Source organism: Drosophila novamexicana, unplaced genomic scaffold (assembly GCF_003285875.2).
Source record: "Drosophila novamexicana strain 15010-1031.04,08,12 unplaced genomic scaffold, DnovRS2.1 tig00000009-arrow-pilon, whole genome shotgun sequence".
In the NCBI taxonomy this organism is placed as follows: domain Eukaryota; kingdom Metazoa; phylum Arthropoda; class Insecta; order Diptera; family Drosophilidae; genus Drosophila; species Drosophila novamexicana.
In genome coordinates, this window is record NW_020824766.1 from 150,469 (window position 1) to 169,845 (window position 19,377).

Here is a 19,377-nt window from a genome sequence, read left to right on the forward strand (position 1 = left end):
TCTTTTGTTTTTGAATATCCCTACTAGCTGTTAAAGGCGTATTTTTATACCCTGAACCCATTAAAAATGGGTATAAGGGTATATTGTATTTGAGCAAAATCCAAATGTATGTAACAGGCAGAAGGAAGCATCTCCGACCCCATAAAGTGTATTTATTCTTGATCAGCATCAATAGCCGAGTCGATCTAGCCATGTCCATCTGTCTGTCCATCCGTCCGTCCGTATGTATGAACGCAAGGATATCAGAACCTATAAGAGCTAGAGACTTGACATAGTTGTAGATGCTCCTAGTTCCCGTGCAAAACGAGTTTGTTTCCGATAATCAATAACTTACTCCGTATCCGAGCAATCGATATAAATCGATATCAATATCCTGTTTTTTGGGCAATTTTGGTAAATAATTAGAGCTAGAGTCACCAAACTTGACATATAGCTTCTAAAATGGAATATATATATGCATTTGATGTTGGAAGAAGAGGGTTTAGGGTATCCCCTATTCGGGAGCTCCCGACTAGAACCTCTTACTTGTTTCTATAAGCATTTATATTTTTCTTTTCTCGGGTGTCTTAAGTCCCATATTGTAATACCTTTCAGAGCTCGTAGAAATATCGATTTGCATTTAAAAATTATTCTAAAATTTGACCATGTTCGACAAAATTGGAAACTCACAATTATTGGTTCAGAAATCAAAAATTGTTTGATTCCAATCTATTCCATAATTTTCCCGAAGTCCAAAATATCATGTTTTTATAGGATCGTATTGTAATTATTAGAGGTTTGGAAAAATATTGAAAGGTAATTGCCAGATTTTTCGCAAAAATCTGTTGCATACTCTTAGGAACTTAAAAATGTTTGGTTCACTTTATGAAGACGGTTCAAGCAGGGGGAACTGCGATGATCTTTGGGCATTTGGAACAGTTTCGAAGCTTTAGGTTCACTTTTGATCTGAAGTAAAAAGCATTTTGTGGTTCCAGTCTTTAGATTTTCACAAGCACAAAAAGGAAGTTCTTTTTGAGAAATTTTAAATTTAAAGTGTAAAAAGGCAACTTTGTTGTAAACAAATTAGTTTTTCTTTATTTTTTATTTTCGATTGGAAGCTGCATCAGTTGCAGTCTAAACTATTTGACATTTAGATGTATAATTTACACATATATGTATATGAAATTTTTATTTATTTTTTTTCTTTTATTACTGTTTAATTGCTTACGTGCTTGCAATTTGTCTATTGCTTTAGATGGTTTTTTTTTTTTTATTTTTTATTATTATTTTGCTGCATGTAGCTACAATTTCGCTAATAGTATATTTTAATAATAGTATGTATGTGTATATTTATACTCTTGCATAATACTTTGCTTTGCCATTTCACATACGCATGCACACGAAGCAAAAGTTAAAGAACTAGCAAAAAACAAAAGTTCTTAATTCTTAGCATTAAAAACTACTTAACATAAACGGCTCACATCAAATTGGATTTCATTTTTAGTTTAATTTGAAACATTCATGTACTGAGTTTCAATTCCGAAAAGAAAAGCTATTCTTGAAATTGTTTTTTTTTTTGTTTTTGTTGGAAATTCTCAAAGTTTGGTTTCCAAATTGAAATTCAGAACATGTTGATCAACTGTAAGACATGTAAACATATACATGCATCGTATAATGTGTGTACTTTATTTTTGTGTATGCTTTTTACTGCTGGCTTAGGAAAATGCCACGACTTTGAGTCGTATTTTCTTCTATTTTTTTTGTTGAATCTTCTCTTTTTTCAATTATAGAGCTCATAGAATTGAACCCTGCTTTGCATTATTTAAAAGTTATGTTTTGAACTTGTTCTACTAAAATGCTAATAAAAGACACTTTTGCCAGGCATTTCAAAATTGCTAATTGTTTGATTCTTCCCCATTAACACGTACATAACCCCCCCCTACCCAACCCGTCCCGCCCAATACCCTGCCCCAAATCCCAACCCCATTTAGTTTTGGTAAGCTTAACGGCTGGCAATTGTATATTGTAATACCCTGTTTTCCTTGCCGCAGCGGCTGTCTACATTAGCGTACAGCACTTGCGACTGGTGCTGGTGCTGTCGCTGACCACATCGCCAGTGTTGCCACTAAATTTATTAACCGAATTGGCGTTGCCAACTGCGGCTGCTGCTGCTGCTGTTGCTGCCGGCGCAGCTGTATCAAAGTCGAGCAAGCTGGGACTCATTGCGCCCAGTCCCAGGGGCTGGCTGGCGATTGGTCCAGTGCTCAAGTTGTTGTTGTTGTTGTTGTTATTGTTAGCGCTGCTATTGTTGTTGTTGTTGTTGTTGTTGTGATTAACGGAAGTGGCGGCTCCTAAAACAGAACCATTAGTTGTTGTTGTTGTTGTAGAAGTAGTTGTAGAAGCAGTTGCTGCTGTTGTTGTGGATGAGAGCTCGAAATTGTTAAGCACATTGGCGGTGCGCGATAGCGAACGTTGCTTTTTCAAATTAGACAAAGTAACGGCACCCGCATCCATAGCAACATATTGCTGCTGCTGCTGCTGATGTTGCTGATGATGTTGCTGGAGCTGCTGCTGTTGCTGATGATGATGTTGCTGCAACAGCAGCGCATGTTGCTGCAACTGTTGTTGATGTTGCTGGCTATGTTGCTGCTGCTGATGATGCGTGCTGTTTGTGTCTACATGAATTGGTGTTGATGGTGGGTGGTTGGGTGGTTTTGGCGGTTGGTTTTTTTTTTTTTTTGTTGATGATGATGCAGGCAGGCAGAGGCAGACGACACAAAACGAGCGCAACGAGCCGAACACAAAAAATAAACATAAAATCACAAGCAAATGTTATTTAACTTCCATTTTTTTCTCTCTATATAATATACGAATTTTGTATGCCCTATCACCGTTATAAATAGCAGCAGAAGCTGTTTTGTTTAGTTGAAGTTATTGTCTATGTTTGTGTGCGCGTGTGTGTGTGACAGTAGACACAGGTGATTTGATTGTTTAATTTAGTACAAGGACAAAATACGTTTTGTTAGCAGATGAATTTGTTTAGTCACTTTGAAGCTTAGTCTGCGGTACGCTAAGAGTCTTTAAGAGCTTGTTTTTGTATTCTTTAGATAGATAAATCAAATATGAAAACTACATATAAGTCTGAATCAGAAAAAACATCTCTTAACTCTTTATGAAATATTTTAATCTACTAAAGAATCGAATCAAATCAAAACTACGAAACATAGAAAAAATGATTGAAAACCCGTTTTAGAAAAGAAATATAAATAAGTTACGAGTTAACTCTCTAAAAAACACAAACAGAAAGTACTTTGGAATAGAAGCGTTCTTCAAGCTTTCACTTGGAAATTGGAAAACCCTTCGTATCGAACTTGAATTCAAAGCTTTACTGCACTGAAAGTTCTCTAAATTTTTAAGAGTGTAAAATGTGAACTAAATATGTTGCAAAGCATTTTAAGTAAAGAGCTTCAATTAGCAGGAACTAGTTAGTTGCATTTCTATTGTTGGTTAGTTACATATTCTAAAGTAGATTATTTCAATTGTTAATAATGAAGAGCATGCGCTAGTCGTTGCAACTGTCAGACAGCTGTCAGCATGCTTTTTATCTCGAGTTCGTTTTAGTAGAGTCGTTAAACACACATTAGACAGTGACATTTGACACAAGGGGAAGCATTTAAGCGGCGCTGCTTGATTGCAGCAAGCGCTGGTGTTGGTTGCGGGTGTGAGTGTGTGTGTGTGGTGTGAGTGTGGTGGGTGCAAGTGTCAGGTTTGAGGTGTTTGTGATACTCACCCACTAGCACTGTGACCTGCACGTTGATCTTGCCATTGCCCGCCGCCTTGGATGATTGAATCTGCACCGCCTCGGCGCTGGCGGCGGTGCCCTTGTCAGTCAGGATGACAGCGGCCGCAGAGGTGGCACGTTGCAGCTCACCGACGACGGCATCGCCAGCCTTGAGCAGCAGCTGTTCGTCGTTCTCGCGTCCGTCGGGCGGACGACGCGGCAGATAGGAATGTGTCGTTGTGAGCGTTATGTTGTCAACCGCATCCGCGGATTTGGAGTGTGACAGCAATTGGCTGCTCAGGCTGCCAGTGGAGGGGCGTTTCTCGGCATTGTTGTTGTTGTTGCTGTTGCTGCTGACGTTGTTGTTGCCGCCGCTGCTGCTGGTCGTGTGATAGCCATAGCCATTGGGCAGCTCGGCAGCCGCTGGCGCCGTTGTGGAGTTCGTGTCGGTGGCCTCCTGCGCCTGCAGACGCAGACGAGCCTCTTCCACGGCATCCTTTTTGGTTGTAAGCGTTTTGTCGCGCAGGCTGGTGCGACGCACCGATTGGGCTCTGAGGAGAAAGAGAGTCGGTATAAGCTAAGAATTGGATGTGATTCTCTTTTTATCCACCTGGTATTGTTGCTCTGCGAGCGTCGAACGCGCCTTCGTTGCGCCTCCGCCAGTCGTTTGCTCTCCTGCTCCGTTTTCAGCTGCTCGATGCGTTCACGTATCTCTGGATCCTCGCAGATATCTAAAAAGAGATGCCGAATTGTAGTGTACATAGTGTGTAGTGTAGTTAACCTACCCGAAGGCGTTTCGTCGTCCTTGTTGCGCACATTCAGATCAGCACCACATTGCGCCAACATCTCCAGAACTTCGAGCTGTGGAGAGGTTGGAGAGTGAAAGCAGACTCTTAGTTGCCATGGATAGACAGACGGTTTACTTACGTGACCCCAACAAGCTGCCGCATGCACTGGCGTCCACAGATCCTTGTCCATGGCATCCACATTGACATGCTGCTCCAGCAGAAACTCCACCACGCGCACATAGCCATTGGCAGAAGCTATGTGCAGCTGCAAGCGAGACAGAGGGGGAGAAAGCTTAGTTGTGCACAACAAATGCGTGTGAGTGTGTGTGACTAACCGGTGTGGCGCCTTGATAGTCTGGCTCCTCCAGATCAGCACCGGTGCGCGCCAGCTCCATTAGATCCTTGAGCATGACCCGTTCCGTGGAGGAGCGCGTCTCATCGATCAGCTCCTGGGTGACGCCGCGCTGCGCCATCTCGCCCTCAATAAAGTCGAGGGTATTCTCATCGTCGCACAAATCGTACGGCATATTGCCGTCCGTGTTCACGGCCAACAGATTGGCATTGTGCCGTATGAGTATGCGCACCAGCTCCAAGTGGCCGCAGGTGGCCGCCGCATGCAGCGGCGTCCATTTATCACTGTCCTGCGCGTCCACATTGGCCCCGTAGTCGAGCAGCAGCCGCAGCATGTCCACGTTGTTATCGATGCAGCACTGATGCAGCGCCGTCAGCCCATCCTCGTTGGCCGCATCCGGCGTGATGCCGTGCTGCAGCAGGGCAGCCACCTCGGGCATATCGTTCCGGGACGCAGCCTCCAATAGCACCACGCTGTTCTCAAAGGATATGTGCCGCCTGCCGCTCAAGGTGCCCGTGCCGTTGGCATGCCGGAAGTGATGGGTGGTATCGCCAGCGGCGCCGTTTAATATGCTGCTAACCGTGCCGCCGCCGCCGCCGCCGCTCCCGCTGCCCGTTTGACCCTTGGCCCGTTGCAGTTTCAGCCATTCCTTCTCCTTCTGCCGGGCCAGCTTCAGCTGCTGAGCACGTCGCCTAAGTCAGAGAGAGAGAGGGAGAGAGAGAGACTTTGGTTAGTTTAAAACTATTAAAGTTTCTTAAAGCTTTTTTTAAGCACATTTCCAGCTGTTCTCTCTACAGTATTTACTTGCTCCTATATGATTACAACAACACATTCTTTCGGGCTGCAGTGCAACTTGGTTAAAACCAATCAAAACTTGGCTTACAACTTTTCACTTCTAATGGCAAACTTTACGGTCGCCCGTAGAAACCGTGAGCTCAAGTTTAAATAACAAGAAGATGTCTTAAATGAAACGAGAATTTAATTGTTGTCAGACAAAAACCTGCAATCAAATGTGCGTGACTCGTAATTTTAATTGCTTGCAATAATTCGGAGTCTTTGGCCTTGGGCTAAATTGACTTTGGCTCACACGTGAATTGTCATCAAAGTACGTACCATTTCGAATTCTAGTTCTTGGCTCAAATTAATAGAAAACAGTTTGAACATCTGTTTTATTTTTCTATTGCTCTTAAGCAAATATGTGAGTCGATGTGCTTTGAAACTGTGTTGGGAATAAGTTTTGCTTAAAGATCTCAACGCAAACGAGCTCTACGTTCTATAAAAAATATATTGATATAAATTTAGTTGGCGTCTTTATAAATGAATTGTATATTTATCCTTTAGTAAACATTTCCTAGTTGTTCCTTTCTCTTCGTTAAATTCATCTCTATTTTCTTTTAATTTTAAAATTTTTCTCAAAATTAAAATTGTCATTTTTATTAATCTTTCCCATTTGCAAACTACTTTCTCCTTTTTAATAATTTATAAAAATTAAAGTAAGTCACAGAAAGTAAGAATATCTTCGGCACGTCGAAGTTTTAATACCCTTGTGGACTTTTGCCTTGCAGTTTTGCAGATAAGTGAGTATAGTGAAGCTCGTAAGGCTGATTTTGATAAAAATATCTTGAAAAAACAGAATATTTTGCATAAAAAAACTATTTTTTCGATAGAATTCTTCCTATCCTAGATCTAGTAGGGGGATATTGCAATGGTTAAGAAAAAAACATTCCATATAAGAACCTACTTTTCGACCGATTGTTTCTATGAGACCTTTATGATATAGTCATGCAATCCGACTGGTTCCGACATATTTACTGCCTGCAACAATGGGAGAGACTAGTTTGCATAGAAACAGACAGACAGTCCGACAGACGGATAGATATCGCTATATCAATCTATATATACTTTACGGGTTCGGAGATATATCCTTATATGCGTAGCACATTTCTATAAAACAATGAATAAATATATGTCTATATACTCTTTTTGTATATGGAAATTTTATAAATTTTAGAATACAAACAGAAAAGTTATTCAAGAATGAATTTTCACTGGCCTTTGACTAGGAGAAGAATTGAAATTAATATAGGGTATCTCCAACTAGGGCAGCCCCAACTAGAGGAGTTTCCACTTGATTTAAAAAATGTTTTCCAATGTGGACAGCTATCTAAAACAAAGTGTGACCGTTCTAGCTAAGTACTTAGCATACGTATTTGAATATCTGCAGCAATGTTTATCAATGAAATTCTCAAGAGTTGCGTGAAATTTCACACCCGACCGAGTTGCAACTTGGTTAACTAAGATTCCACGTTAGGCCTACTTACAGTCTGGCCAGCTGGAGTCTCTCGTGGGTTGGCAAGCTCTCGACCGTCTGCATTTCGGCCACCAGGTCGGCGTGCTCCATTTTGAGCTGTTTCGCATAGCTGGCATCCTCCTGGCTTTTGCGCTGTATCAGAATGCCTTTGATCATCTTGTCGCCGCTTGCTGATATGTTGTGGAATTAGTAGCAGTTATTTTTCACAGGCTTGGCAACTCTGTTGCTGATTGCCCAGTGTTGTTGTTGTTGTTCTTAAACTCCTTGTTGTTGTTGCGGTTGTTGTACGTCTTCTTCTTCGCTTGCATGCAAATTGTAATTTGCATTTTTGAGTTTGATTCTCGTTTGTTGTGTTGTGTCTCTTGCGTCTGGATTTTTGTAATCATTGGAGCAGCTGTTGCCGCTGCCGCTGCTGCATCAACTATTATTAATAATATTATTGTTATTATTATGATGATTGCAGTTGTTGATGTTGCAGCCACGCTGCAGCCGTTGCAGCTCTCATGGCAGCAGCCTCGTTGGCCAGTGTTGTCACCTTGTTATTATACTCGTGCCAGTGTTTACTTTTGATTTTAATACTTTTGTGCTTTTCACTGCCTGGAATATACAAGAGAAAAACGTAGGTTAATCCACAAAATGTATGATGCATTAGGGTCCTTTTCTCTTTTTCAATCGAGAATTGGAACAAAATAAAGTAGAAAATATCCAAAATATCCTTAAAGCACCATCATAAGGTTTCCCCTTGAATTCCGCCAAAAATGGCGAAACACATCTCAGAATTGATTCTAAGAATTGACAGTAAGCCCGAAACGTCACCCATTCAGTTTTTAATCCCCATTTTCAACAAGGAGGAATGGATTTTCTGAAAATTTGAGGACAGCCTTCAAATGAATTTAAGCAATAATCAAAATGAGTTTAAGGCCAATCGGATGGTAAAGAAAAAAGTTTAATACAAAAGATTTTCGTGATTTTTCCACGCTTGCAGGTGGAATTTCACAAAACCTCGTCATTCAGTTAATCAGTTAGTTAGTCAGTCAATCAGTCAGACAGTCAATCAGTCAGTTAGTCAGTCAATCAGTCAGTCAGTTAATCAGTCATTTAGTCAGTCAATCAGTCAGTAAATCAGTTAGTTAGTCAGTCAATCAGTCAGTCATTTAGTCAGTCAGTCAATCAATCATTCAGTCAATCAGTCAGTCAGTCAGTCAGAACACACATCTTGAGAGAGATGACATTATTTTTGCTCAACTTGTATCTGGCTATAACTTAAGCAAGTGCGAATGTTAAAATACTTCAGATGCATTTTCAGGGCATCTTCCAATCAAGAACGTCGAGCTAGAGTATTTGGAGATGTTTATATTTTCTTTGTTGGTTCTAGGAAAGTGCCTTCTGAGTTATGGTGAGGTTTAACTGGTTAACAGCAAACTAAAATGCATAAGGTCAAAATCCAATTGCATGATAACATTTTCGCAGTAAGCAAGATAAATTGATGCTGCCACCAGACTGGCCACCAGGGATGGCGCAGGATGGGGATGAGTAGCTATGGCAACAGTCGTGGCAATTGTGCTAATGGAACGGCTATCAACTAACGCACAAACGGACAAACTAGATACACTTCCCTGCTATTTTTTTTGGGTGCACTGAAGTGTGTGAATAATGTGTGCCTGTGTGTGTGTGTGTCTGCATGTCCTTGGCTTCCGCTGGCTGGTTCAATAGCCAAACCAAGTTGGGCAACGGTATTTGGTGCATGTCGGGTTGAGTTTGTTTGAGTTGGTAGCCCAGCTTGAAGACGGTCTCCGCTGGCCTGCCTCTGCCCCACGTGGCATGTGGCACGTTGCCGCACTCTGTGGTTGCTGGCAAAGGGCATTTTTAAGCAACAGCTGAAAAGCGCCTTAAACAACTTTCAATTCTCAGCTGCCAACTCCATTGGAGTTGCTCATTTGCTATGCTCTCTCATTCGGATGCCTCTGTAAGTCCTTAAATAATCAGTAAAGTGCGTGTACGTGTTTGTGTAAGGATTTGTGGGCAAATGTAGCTGCAGTGCATAAACTTCATGAATATACATAAAAATTGCACTTAGATGTGCTCGGGAATAATTTCAGATTTAATCTGCTTTTAAAAACTGTTGCAGAAAAAAGCAAAATGAAAATAAAACAAGCCGGGCGCCGACTATGCATACCCTTGCTGATATTTCTCAGGGATAACAAGTCATAAGCAAACGTTTTTTTAGTCCTAAAAGATTATCTTCATTAAATGTTACCCTTCTACGCGATTCTCATTCATTCATACAGCTCTTGCAAGTCTATATGCCTTGATAGTAAATGAAGTTTAATGTTAAAAAGTTTATTTTCGCAATCCCTTAAGCCATTTTAGTGAATGTGTGTACGTATTTATGTGCGAGGGTGTGTATGTATGCGTGTGGGTGTGTATCTATGAGCGTATGTATGTGTGCATGTATGAAGCAAAAGCAGCTTATGTTTATATATTATATTATTATATTTTTAGAACGCCCTTCTATGCGATTCCCATGAATTCAAGAAAGCACAGCAGGTTTTCGTGCTTTGCTTTTAAGTGTTACCAAAGTCTCTATCTCTTTATCTATCTCTCTCTATCTCTATAATCTCTATTTATCTCTCCCTCCCTCTTTATCTCTCTCTCTCTCTCTCTCTCTCTCTCTCTCTTTCTCTCTCTTTCTCTCTCTCTCTTTCTCTGTACATTTTTGTCTTTCTCTCTCTCTCCCGTTATCCTTCTCTCTCTTTTCCCATTATAAATGCCAGCTTATTTTAATCCGCTTTTTTATTTTTTCAGGAATGTGTACATTCCACATCGTCGCTCTCCCACAACAAGGTGTCAATAAAATAAACGTGCTTGTGCAGGAATTTTCGGGTAAGTACATATTTATTTATATATAAATAAGAAAAGATGTTAAGGCCATGCAGACCTGAGCATGGCTTATCTCCTACATTACATAATACACATTCCCCCAGTATGCTCGACTTAAGTAGATACCTATTTTTATTGCCTGCAGGCTATGCAAAATACAAGCAATTATCCTGCACACATTGGAATGTTTAATTAAACGTAAAGCATTTCTTCATGCACATGGCTAACTATTTTTGCCATTTGATCGGGGCATAGCTGAACTCATTTAAAAATCAGTTGTATCTCATGGGAACGGGGGGCGAAGTGCTTATGATATTCTCATTCGGCTCGTCTGTGTATGCCACATGTGGCAGAGTCCCTTGGCTCGTGCTTTTTGCGGCATGGTGTGGCTGTTGCGTTCATGTAAAAGTTTGCCCGTTAAACCCAAAACAAACTCAAATTGGCACAAAGCGCACCTGTGACCCTTTTTTGCTCACTCTCTCTCTCTCTCTCTTTCTCTCTGCTTTCTTTTGTTAGCCAGAGGGAGACGAGGAAGGGCAGCGCGGACAATCAGCACTCGAATTTAATTTGCATGGCCAGCCATCAGCTTTGGCTACATCCACAGCTCCAGTCTGTGTGGCAGGTCCGTCCCCAGAGCTCAGTTGGAACTCGACTTGACTCACGTGCGCTCGTTTTATTTGATTTTGATTTCATTCTTTTTTGGGGCACACAGCAGGCGCAACACCGAAGGCAACAACAAAGAGCTATAATTTACGTTGCCCTGCATTGCTGTGGCACAGTTTTTTGGCCTGGCCAACAACGAATGCAACAATAACAATAGGCCTTTGGTTGCTTTGGCCTCGCCACATGCCGCTTGGCACATGCCACATGCGCCTCTTGGGCAAACGCTTAAAACTAACATCCTTAACCTCACATCCTCATCCTCCCAATCTTCATCCGCATCATTTTCCTGCTCTCATTTTCATTTTCATTCTCATTTCGCTTCCCATTCCCCATCCAAGCCGGGTGCTAATGCACTCAATGCAAGCACATAATTCGCTGCCCTCGAGACCACGAGAGGCATGCAACACTCTGCCCAAAGCCACCCACAGCACATTACCCATGCCAGCCCACTTTCACCACAGTGGCTACCAGTATGAGGACTGGGCTGCTCTTCAAGTTTCTTATATCATATCACATATTTCCACAGAGTTAAGACTTAACATAACGGCAAAAGAGTTGGCGCCAAATAATAACGAGTCTCTGATAGTTAAGTAAAGCTATGTAAAGTGTAAAGAATGCATTCGAACATTTAAGAAGTTCTATCAGAAAAAGGGCCCATACGAGAGTCAAATTTGACTGATTGATTGATTGATTGATTGACGAAACATTGCCTAAACAACTGAAGGTGAGAAGCTAAAAGTTTTCCTTTCAAAAACGTCTGAATGAGGGCAGGACTTGGGCAAAATTGAGACCTACAATCTGGAGTTTGAAAAAAAGCCTAGGAAACTTTCTACTAGAACTTGATTAGGGGTTAAGTAGAGCAAACAGTTTGATGCGGCACAACGAAGATAAAATACGCTTGCAGCTCTGCCGCATGTTTTAAGACTTTTCTCTTGCTGCTGCATTTGAACCGGCGACTGCTAGCCTGTTAGTTCAACGCTCAAGTAACTAAGACAATCAGGCAAATCTTTTCCTTTTCCGTTCCTTCTTTCCATAGGTATTGTATTATATAAAGATTATAAGGACTTTAACTAATGGGGCTCGACTTATAATAATAGTAAAAATGGCTTAAACGTTTTATCCTTGTGAAAAATATGCAGCTTTGTTTAACGTGCCTGCCACTGTGCCAGCCATAACGGCACTCATTAGAGGGTCTTGGCTCGAGACCCGATCCGAACCAAGCCCCAACCCCCCTAACGCCAGCCGCCTGAAGGTGTTGCTGGCTTGGCCTGTTGTGGCTTGGCCCACTTGCAACTGTTACTGTTGTTGTTGTTGTTGCTGGTGTTGCTGGTGTTGGACTCATGTTGCGCATTGCGCCTGTCGAGAGCCATTCATTTTTGCGCGTCCCGCTTGCGTCTGCTCCGTTTGGGCCCGACGGTGTTCAGGTCATCATCGCCAGCAGTCGTCATCGTCATCGTCGTCATCCTCGACACTTGCCTTGATGTTGGGCCACTTAGTTTGAATTAAGCTTGAAGAGTTTTAGACGTTGCTTTTTATTTTCTCCTATATTTTTTTTGCGGTCCTTGTTGACCGTTTTTTATCTTCTATACTAATGCGTTTATTCCATAAATTATTCGCTCTTGGCTTACATTATATTTTTGTGCTGCATAAATCTAGAGCTCAGACCAGCAGCAATATTAACAACTTAAGAAGCCAACGCACGCACAAGAGGCAAAGGATGCCAGACAAGGACGAGGATGTGTTCCACACACACAAAGCCTGCCTTCCGCCTCGTCTGACCACAGATAACACGCATAGGCCCTGATGTACGACTGTGGCCTGCCTTGCTTTTTTGGCAGCTCTCGATGTATGCCGCAAATTGAGGCAGAATTGGAGCACAGGCACAGTTTCGGCCAGAGGATGTGCTCCTTTGTATTGATGGACAGGCGAAGGCAGCTGGCAAACTCATAAATGAAAATTGCAATACAATATTCTTGCGTCTCGAAGCGCACAGTCCTCCCGCCTCCACTCCCCCCTCACTCCCTTCCTCCCTCCACTATATATCAAGGACTATCGGAACATAATTACAACTTGTAAGCTCTGGCTTTTGCATATTAAATGCTTTAAATGTCCATCAAATGAAACATTATTGCAGAGTTAATAAAAGTTGTAAAAGATCAATAAATTTGTATAAAATATATTTTAAAATATATGAAGCGCAATTCGCAAGGCAATTATTTACAGATTATGCACAAATATTTCCATTTTATCAAACCAGATTGTTTATAAACTTCAATTGCTAAATACTTATAAACAAATTCAAGAACCCCTTTGGCGATAAATAATGAACGCTGGCACAGGCAATTTTCACCCACTTTATATTGTGTTTATTGAGTAAACAATTCGCTTTTTTTTTTGTTATTTCACACTGATAATTGTGCAATATATTCTGCGACATAAGCAATTTGTTGAGTCCAAGCAACAATTTAGAAAAATATTTGCCAGAAATGTGCATAAATCAATTGCTTGCTCCTTGGAATAATGAATAAATTACTAGGCCTTACAAGCTAATAATTTACTTAAGTCGGAAGTTGAAATCGACTACGACATACTCTTTAAGTATGCCCTCTCATTAGGACAGACAGAGCAAGCACAGATAAATGGGGTTGAGCCTTTGTTACTTGGGCTGTAAAATGCATTTTATGCTAATGAACTCAATGTTATAAGTAACTGTTGTTGAACAGCTCGAACAATTCCAGAACGAGAACTAAAGAGAATAGCACAAAATAAGCTCTTTATCACTCTTTCACTTCTCTCACTCTCTGTCTGTCAGCAAACGCATTCTTCAATACGGATTAGGGAGGAGACAACAATAGCTCACAAATTTGTCACTGTTACACTTGCTGATTTCGACTTCCAGCACTGACGCGAGAGCACGCCCCCCTCCCTGCCCTACCCTCTTCTTGAACGTAGATAAAGTATTTACGTAGCTGATGCGTTCATTGTTGCCCACCCGCTGTAGAAGTCAACTGTTCCACAACTGATGGCACACAATTTAGCAGCCGTTTTGGTCATCTCTCAAAAATTTGTTAGCGACCAGCACACAGCCACACACACACATACACAATCACGCCCACACACGCACAGCATGTGGTTGTCATTGTTGCTGTTGTTGTTGCTGTCGCTGTCTTCCTTTTGGTGTTGTCACTTGCTTTAAGCTGTGTCCATCATTTATACCGTTGTTTTTGCTGTTTTTGTTTTTGTTCTTGTTTAACGAATGTTTTTAAAGTCGTGGGTTAATTTCAGCGAGCTTTGCTTGCTTTCCGTCTCCCTTCCTCTTGCCGCTTTGCTCGGCTTTTGCTGTCAGCTGCGGCGAACACCTGGAGCGCCATCTAGCGTTCAATTGTTTACGTATCGGTTTAATTATTGCCTTGCGCTCTTCTCCTTTGTCGCCTCGCTCATTTATTTATATTCACGCCCACGGCTCATTTTCATTTGACCCACTGGCAAATGGGCAAATGGGCAGCTGAGCAAGTGGCAAGTGGCAACAGCCGCCGCTCCCCTGTGGCTCCATGCCCTCCCTACCCCCTCAACCGTTCAGCTGGCTCGTGTCTTTGTACTTTAAATTGCTGTTCCTGTTCTCATTTTCGCCGCGCTGCTCTTTTTTATTGTTTTTGTTTACGTTGTTGTTGTTGTTGTTGTTGATGCCGCCGTGTGCGTGGCTGCATTTATTTATGTGCGAGCGCAAAGAGGAAAATTGTGTCGTCGCTTTGTGCAGGTGAAATATTTTTAATTAAAAAAATCTTTTATTTAAGCGAATGTCAGACTTTGCGGCAGCTAAGTGAGCGAAATGCATTATTTTTGCGACGCCCCCCACCCCCCCCCCCCCCTCTTCCGCCACCCCTCACAGATTTCTTTGGCTTTGGATTATATGGCATTAACTATTTTTAAAGCACAGAAAACAATTAAGCCAGAGAATATTAGCTGGGGCAGACAAGCTTCATAAAATTCGTCGACATATTTATTTAAATGCTTGTAGTTATACATTTTTATTTATTTAAATGCTCGCACTTGTTTCCTTATATTTATTCTGTCTGGAATTTGGTCGAGTTGTCAAGCATATTCGCCTTTGTTATTGTGTTCTATTGTCTTAAGTATTATATGTTTACTTTTGTTAAGTTTTAAGTATTTTTTCAACTGAGTCAAGTTCATAAACAACTATTGTGTGTGCTCCAAAATGTGTGTTTATTTAATATATTGCTAATTTTTTTTTATAATAAAAGCAAACTTTATATTTAAAAGGTGTTTTAAAAGCGAAAGAAATTCAAAGAAAAAGAATTTTTGTCTATGCAGGAAAATGTTCTATTTGAATTTTTGATGCTTGCCATAATTGAATGCTTATATAATATTTATTTATTTTTCAATTCAATTATTTTTAAACACAGACAAAGCCTTTTGTGATCTGCCTTTAAAGCCTTTTGTGCCTCGTTCAATTTTATAGTTTCTTAGTAACTTTTCGTTCTAATACATTTAATGTTATTAAGCCTTATCTAAGCCAAATGCATTTAACAATTTACACTTGATTTCCATGCAAGGAATGCCTCAAGTGCGTAAAGTATCCGTCTATACATGCTGCGGGCTTAAGGCCAACATAAGCCAACACTCAATCTTGTCAGTTGGCTGCAGTTGGTATAAGCCAAAAGGAGTTATTGCTGCTATACAAGAATTTTCTCTCACATAATGCTAATGTTGTTTCCTTGTCTGGGAATCCCCAGCAAAGCACACGGCACAGATTGCGATGCATTCCCGTGTGTGTGGCGCACTTTATAGAAGAGAAATTTGAAAAACAAAAATGTTTTCACTTTTATTTTATTGTTGTGCTTCACTCGCTCTGCCGTGTGTTTTATGTGTGTTGTGGCCCACCTGAAGTCGAGCTCCATGTTTTGGCATACATGCGCTCCAGTTTTAAACAAGGTTAGCGACACACACACACATAGATACATATACAAAGCCAAAGCAACATTTTTGCTGTTGTTGCTGTTTTTTGGTCATTTGCAATGTGCGTCCCCTCTGCCCCTCTGACTCTCTCTCTCTCTCAACTCCCCACTTGCTTATTCCGGGGTGATTTACGAAACGGTGTCAAACGGATATGCATGTTGATTTAATTTGCACCTTCGCTTAAACGCTCGGACTACCAGCCACGCGCAAAACTGAATTATTTTCCCAGGTAAATTAGACTGCTCCAGTTCCAAAGACCCCACAGAGCAAGAGAGGGAGAGAGAGCGTAGCCAAGTTAAGGCTCGTGATATATCAAATATGCATGTCCTGTGCGAAAATCAACGCCGGCTAATTGCACGATTTTTATCACCCAAACAAACGAGGTCGTTTGCTTGCCCCGAAAACCAGCAACTGAAGCAGCGAACAATGCTACACTCGATAGATACCCTGTACTTGGAACATATAGCTATAAATATTCCATAATAAATATACATAAATAATATTATATGCAAAGTGGCCTACTTTTGTTGTTAAGCACACATATTTGCATGCCAATAAAACTGTCTGCCTCACAGGGTATTTAAAGCTGGGAAAAATCACATTTGTGCTAATTTTGCTCATGCATTTTTTTTCTCGCACTTTTGTTGGCGCTGATTAATTAATTTGCTTTATGCCAAGCGAACGATTTATCTCGCTGCGTATACGTAATATATCCAACGCTGCGTATGAGTAATGAGTCCAACTAAATTTAAGCGCCGCGCTGTGGCGTGCTGTGCATGCCAGGGAAGTGTATTATGTGTGGCCCACAGCAGGGTTGGGCCTCTCCGGGCCTCAACTTCATTGTCGTTACGGTCACGGCACGTGTCCGAACGTCGCTATTTATTTATTTAGTGGCTTAATAATTGAGCACGTGATCTTATAAATGTTATGGGCACGCATAATCCTCACTCTCTCTCTCTCCCTCCCTCTCTGTCCTTATGTGTTCGCTCCACTTCTCGAGCTGCTTCTCTTTCTCATTTCCGGCATGCATTTGAGCACGTAATTGGCTTTTGGGAGTACACACAACTGGCAAATTTGTATTAAACATAGGTACGCGCACACACGCACACACAGGCACACAGTGGCCGTGAGTCCTTCGCAAAAAGGGTTTTACGTGCAGCTTATGTGCGCTTAATACGGACAACAGACAACGGCATGGAGCTGGCGCCGCCGGAGCAGAGCAGAGCAGAGCACCGGGTGACAGGCAGCCGGGCCAGCAGGAGGCGACACGGCTCGAAAGTCAGACGGCACGTAGCCCGACTCGTTGCCACAAATGGAAGGCGACATGGTGGAAGCTGTTGCCAAAATCTCGACCAAATAGATAGGCACTAAAGTGTTCCGTGGTTGACTGTACGGCCTGTGCATAATTGGATTTTGTGTTAAACATTTTACTTTTAATCGAAAACAAACCAAAACGGCAAAAGCCAAATTATTTGATAAAATGTTTAATTTTAACAATTTAATTGGCTTTAATTTTAACAGAACTTAGGAGGAACTTCGGTATGCCGAAGATTTAATGCCCATGTTTTGCAGATATGTGAGAAAATGCTGAGTTGGATGCAAATATCTTGTTATACATTTTGCCATAGGAATAGGAATATACTTTTCAATCTATCTTTCTTTTAATATAGCTATATCAACTCCGCTGTTAATGCTGATTTAGAACATATATGAGCAACAGATTTCATGACAGCATTGTAATACCCTTTACAAATGTTTGGGTATTCAAAAAACACTATAATATTTGGAAACAATAAGAGGAATATAAAAAGATATTTGGGAATATTAATAAAATTTAATAGAAGAACAGTCCTTCAATCTATAAAAAGACAAACCTGAGTAGAGGGATAATTTTCAAAAACATTTGAATGCGTTTTAAAGTTAGTTTAAAGCACTTAATAATTATTCCATAATTTATATATACTTCATATATATAACTAAATGTTAACCTTATTGACCTCAACTGTGTTTAATTTCTGAAAAATATATTTTTTATATAATGCTGAATGCCAAAAAAATGTATATTTTATTACTATTCCAATTATTTGAACTGCATCATGAATTTATATTATTTCTATTTTTACGATTTGCGCAGTTTATTTGTGTTTTTTCTAGATTTTTTTTGCTCTAGAAAAATTTCCATTCATAAAGCATATTGTATTCATAAGGTAAATTGTAGATTTATCTAATGATATTTCTTTCGGTATTTCTACATTTTATTGCAACTCATATGGGGCTGCTTTTTTTTTTTTCAATGTTCAACTAATAAACCATATTTTTTTATGCGCAATAAAATATTATCATCATCAATATCTATTAGCATTTAACTACAATATTTTCGCATGCTTTCCGCTTATCAGTATTTATGCATGACTATTTATTTACGTTAATGTATTATACATTTATCTGGGCTGCATATCTTGCTCGGGATTCTCTATTTTAAAAGTGTGCTGCTATACGTTTATTTGCTTACCTGCCTTCTATTTAGCTTAACGAGCTTTTTGGGCCACATAAAAAATGCGCTTGCTGGCTATCAGCAATAAGGCACAAAAAGTGGCCAATAAAAAAAAAAGCTGCTCTGCAGCACATGTCCTCGGCGGGCTCAGCAACCTTTGGGACCTACCCCACCAGACAGACAGACATATGGGCTGCACCCTGGGCAACCGCCATATAGACACCGGTTTTTCTTTGACTCACTGCCAAATACCCATTAATGTGTTTGGCTAAAGGGTTTATTTAACTAACACACACTTAACTTGAGATTTATTACGATATTTGGCTACAAAATTGCCACACGATCTTGTAAATTAATTAGATTCTATATAATATGATTGACATTAAATAAATTGTTTAAAATTATCGATTAATCGAAAGAAAAAAACGATAATCTTAACTTTCTATGACATTGTCATCCGTAAATGTTTAGCTCGCAAAAATATCGATTAATCGATTAACTTAAGTTCGATTACATGACATTGTCATCCCTAAATGTTTGGCTTTGCATTTCAAAGATATCGATGTATCGATAAATAAAGTATATATACTTCACTTGCTTTACTTTATAGGGTACTTCTTAGTCTAAGTCTGCAACTCATATGTTTTTGCCTGAGTTTTTCATTCTTGCTTTTTTTGGACGACTTCTTGTTATCAAAGGTGGACTTCTTTTGCTTATTTTTTCAGTTGTTATTCATGTCGCCAACATTTCTGCTTTGAACTCTTAAATATACGTAGACATACGAGTATATATACGTATTATGATATTTATGGGTATGGGCAAGCATGTGTGTGTGTGCGCGTGTGTGTGTGTGTTCGAGTATATGCTTTAAAGGCCTTTCACGCACACATCGACTTCCACTTCCGTCGGCGCCTTCGTCCGTACAATGCACTAAAATAACTGTAAATAACAATTTGCAAGTGGGTGTAAAAGAGGAAACACATGCTCAATTGTTGAGGCGTGCCAGACGGAGACAAACAACCAGTCTGTGTGTGTGTATGTGTGTGTGTGTGTGTGTGTGTGGGAGAGGGAGAGCAACCCAAGTGCGGATGGGTCTATAAAAACTGCAAGGATGCAGCAATAAAATGTTGGCGCTGTAACGGTAAAAAACGA

At 40.5% G+C, this 19,377-nt stretch overlaps 1 protein-coding gene across 8 annotated transcripts in view; it reads right to left on the reverse strand.

Moving 5' to 3' along the window:
• Positions 1 to 1,969: 1,969 nt before the first annotated feature.
• Positions 1,970 to 19,377, reverse strand: part of LOC115768035 (protein phosphatase 1 regulatory subunit 16A) — a 41,353-nt gene continuing 23,945 nt past the window's right edge. For 5 of the 8 annotated variants that reach the window (XM_030712470.1, XM_030712466.1, XM_030712461.1 and 2 more), the window contains 7 exons: positions 7,222 to 7,808; positions 4,884 to 5,592; positions 4,688 to 4,813; positions 4,546 to 4,621; positions 4,371 to 4,491; positions 3,770 to 4,311; positions 1,970 to 2,654 (listed from right to left, as the gene is read on the reverse strand). In XM_030712470.1, coding sequence (XP_030568330.1) covers positions 2,038 to 2,654; positions 3,770 to 4,311; positions 4,371 to 4,491; positions 4,546 to 4,621; positions 4,688 to 4,813; positions 4,884 to 5,592; positions 7,222 to 7,367 — 2,337 coding nt within the window. In that variant the 5' untranslated portion in view covers positions 7,368 to 7,808 and the 3' untranslated portion in view covers positions 1,970 to 2,037. Of the gene's footprint in view, positions 2,655 to 3,769; positions 4,312 to 4,370; positions 4,492 to 4,545; positions 4,622 to 4,687; positions 4,814 to 4,883; positions 5,593 to 7,221; positions 7,809 to 18,243; positions 18,459 to 18,526; positions 18,577 to 19,377 lie in introns of those variants that run through there. The other 3 variants (XM_030712505.1, XM_030712489.1, XM_030712516.1) reach the window with 3 other exon arrangements.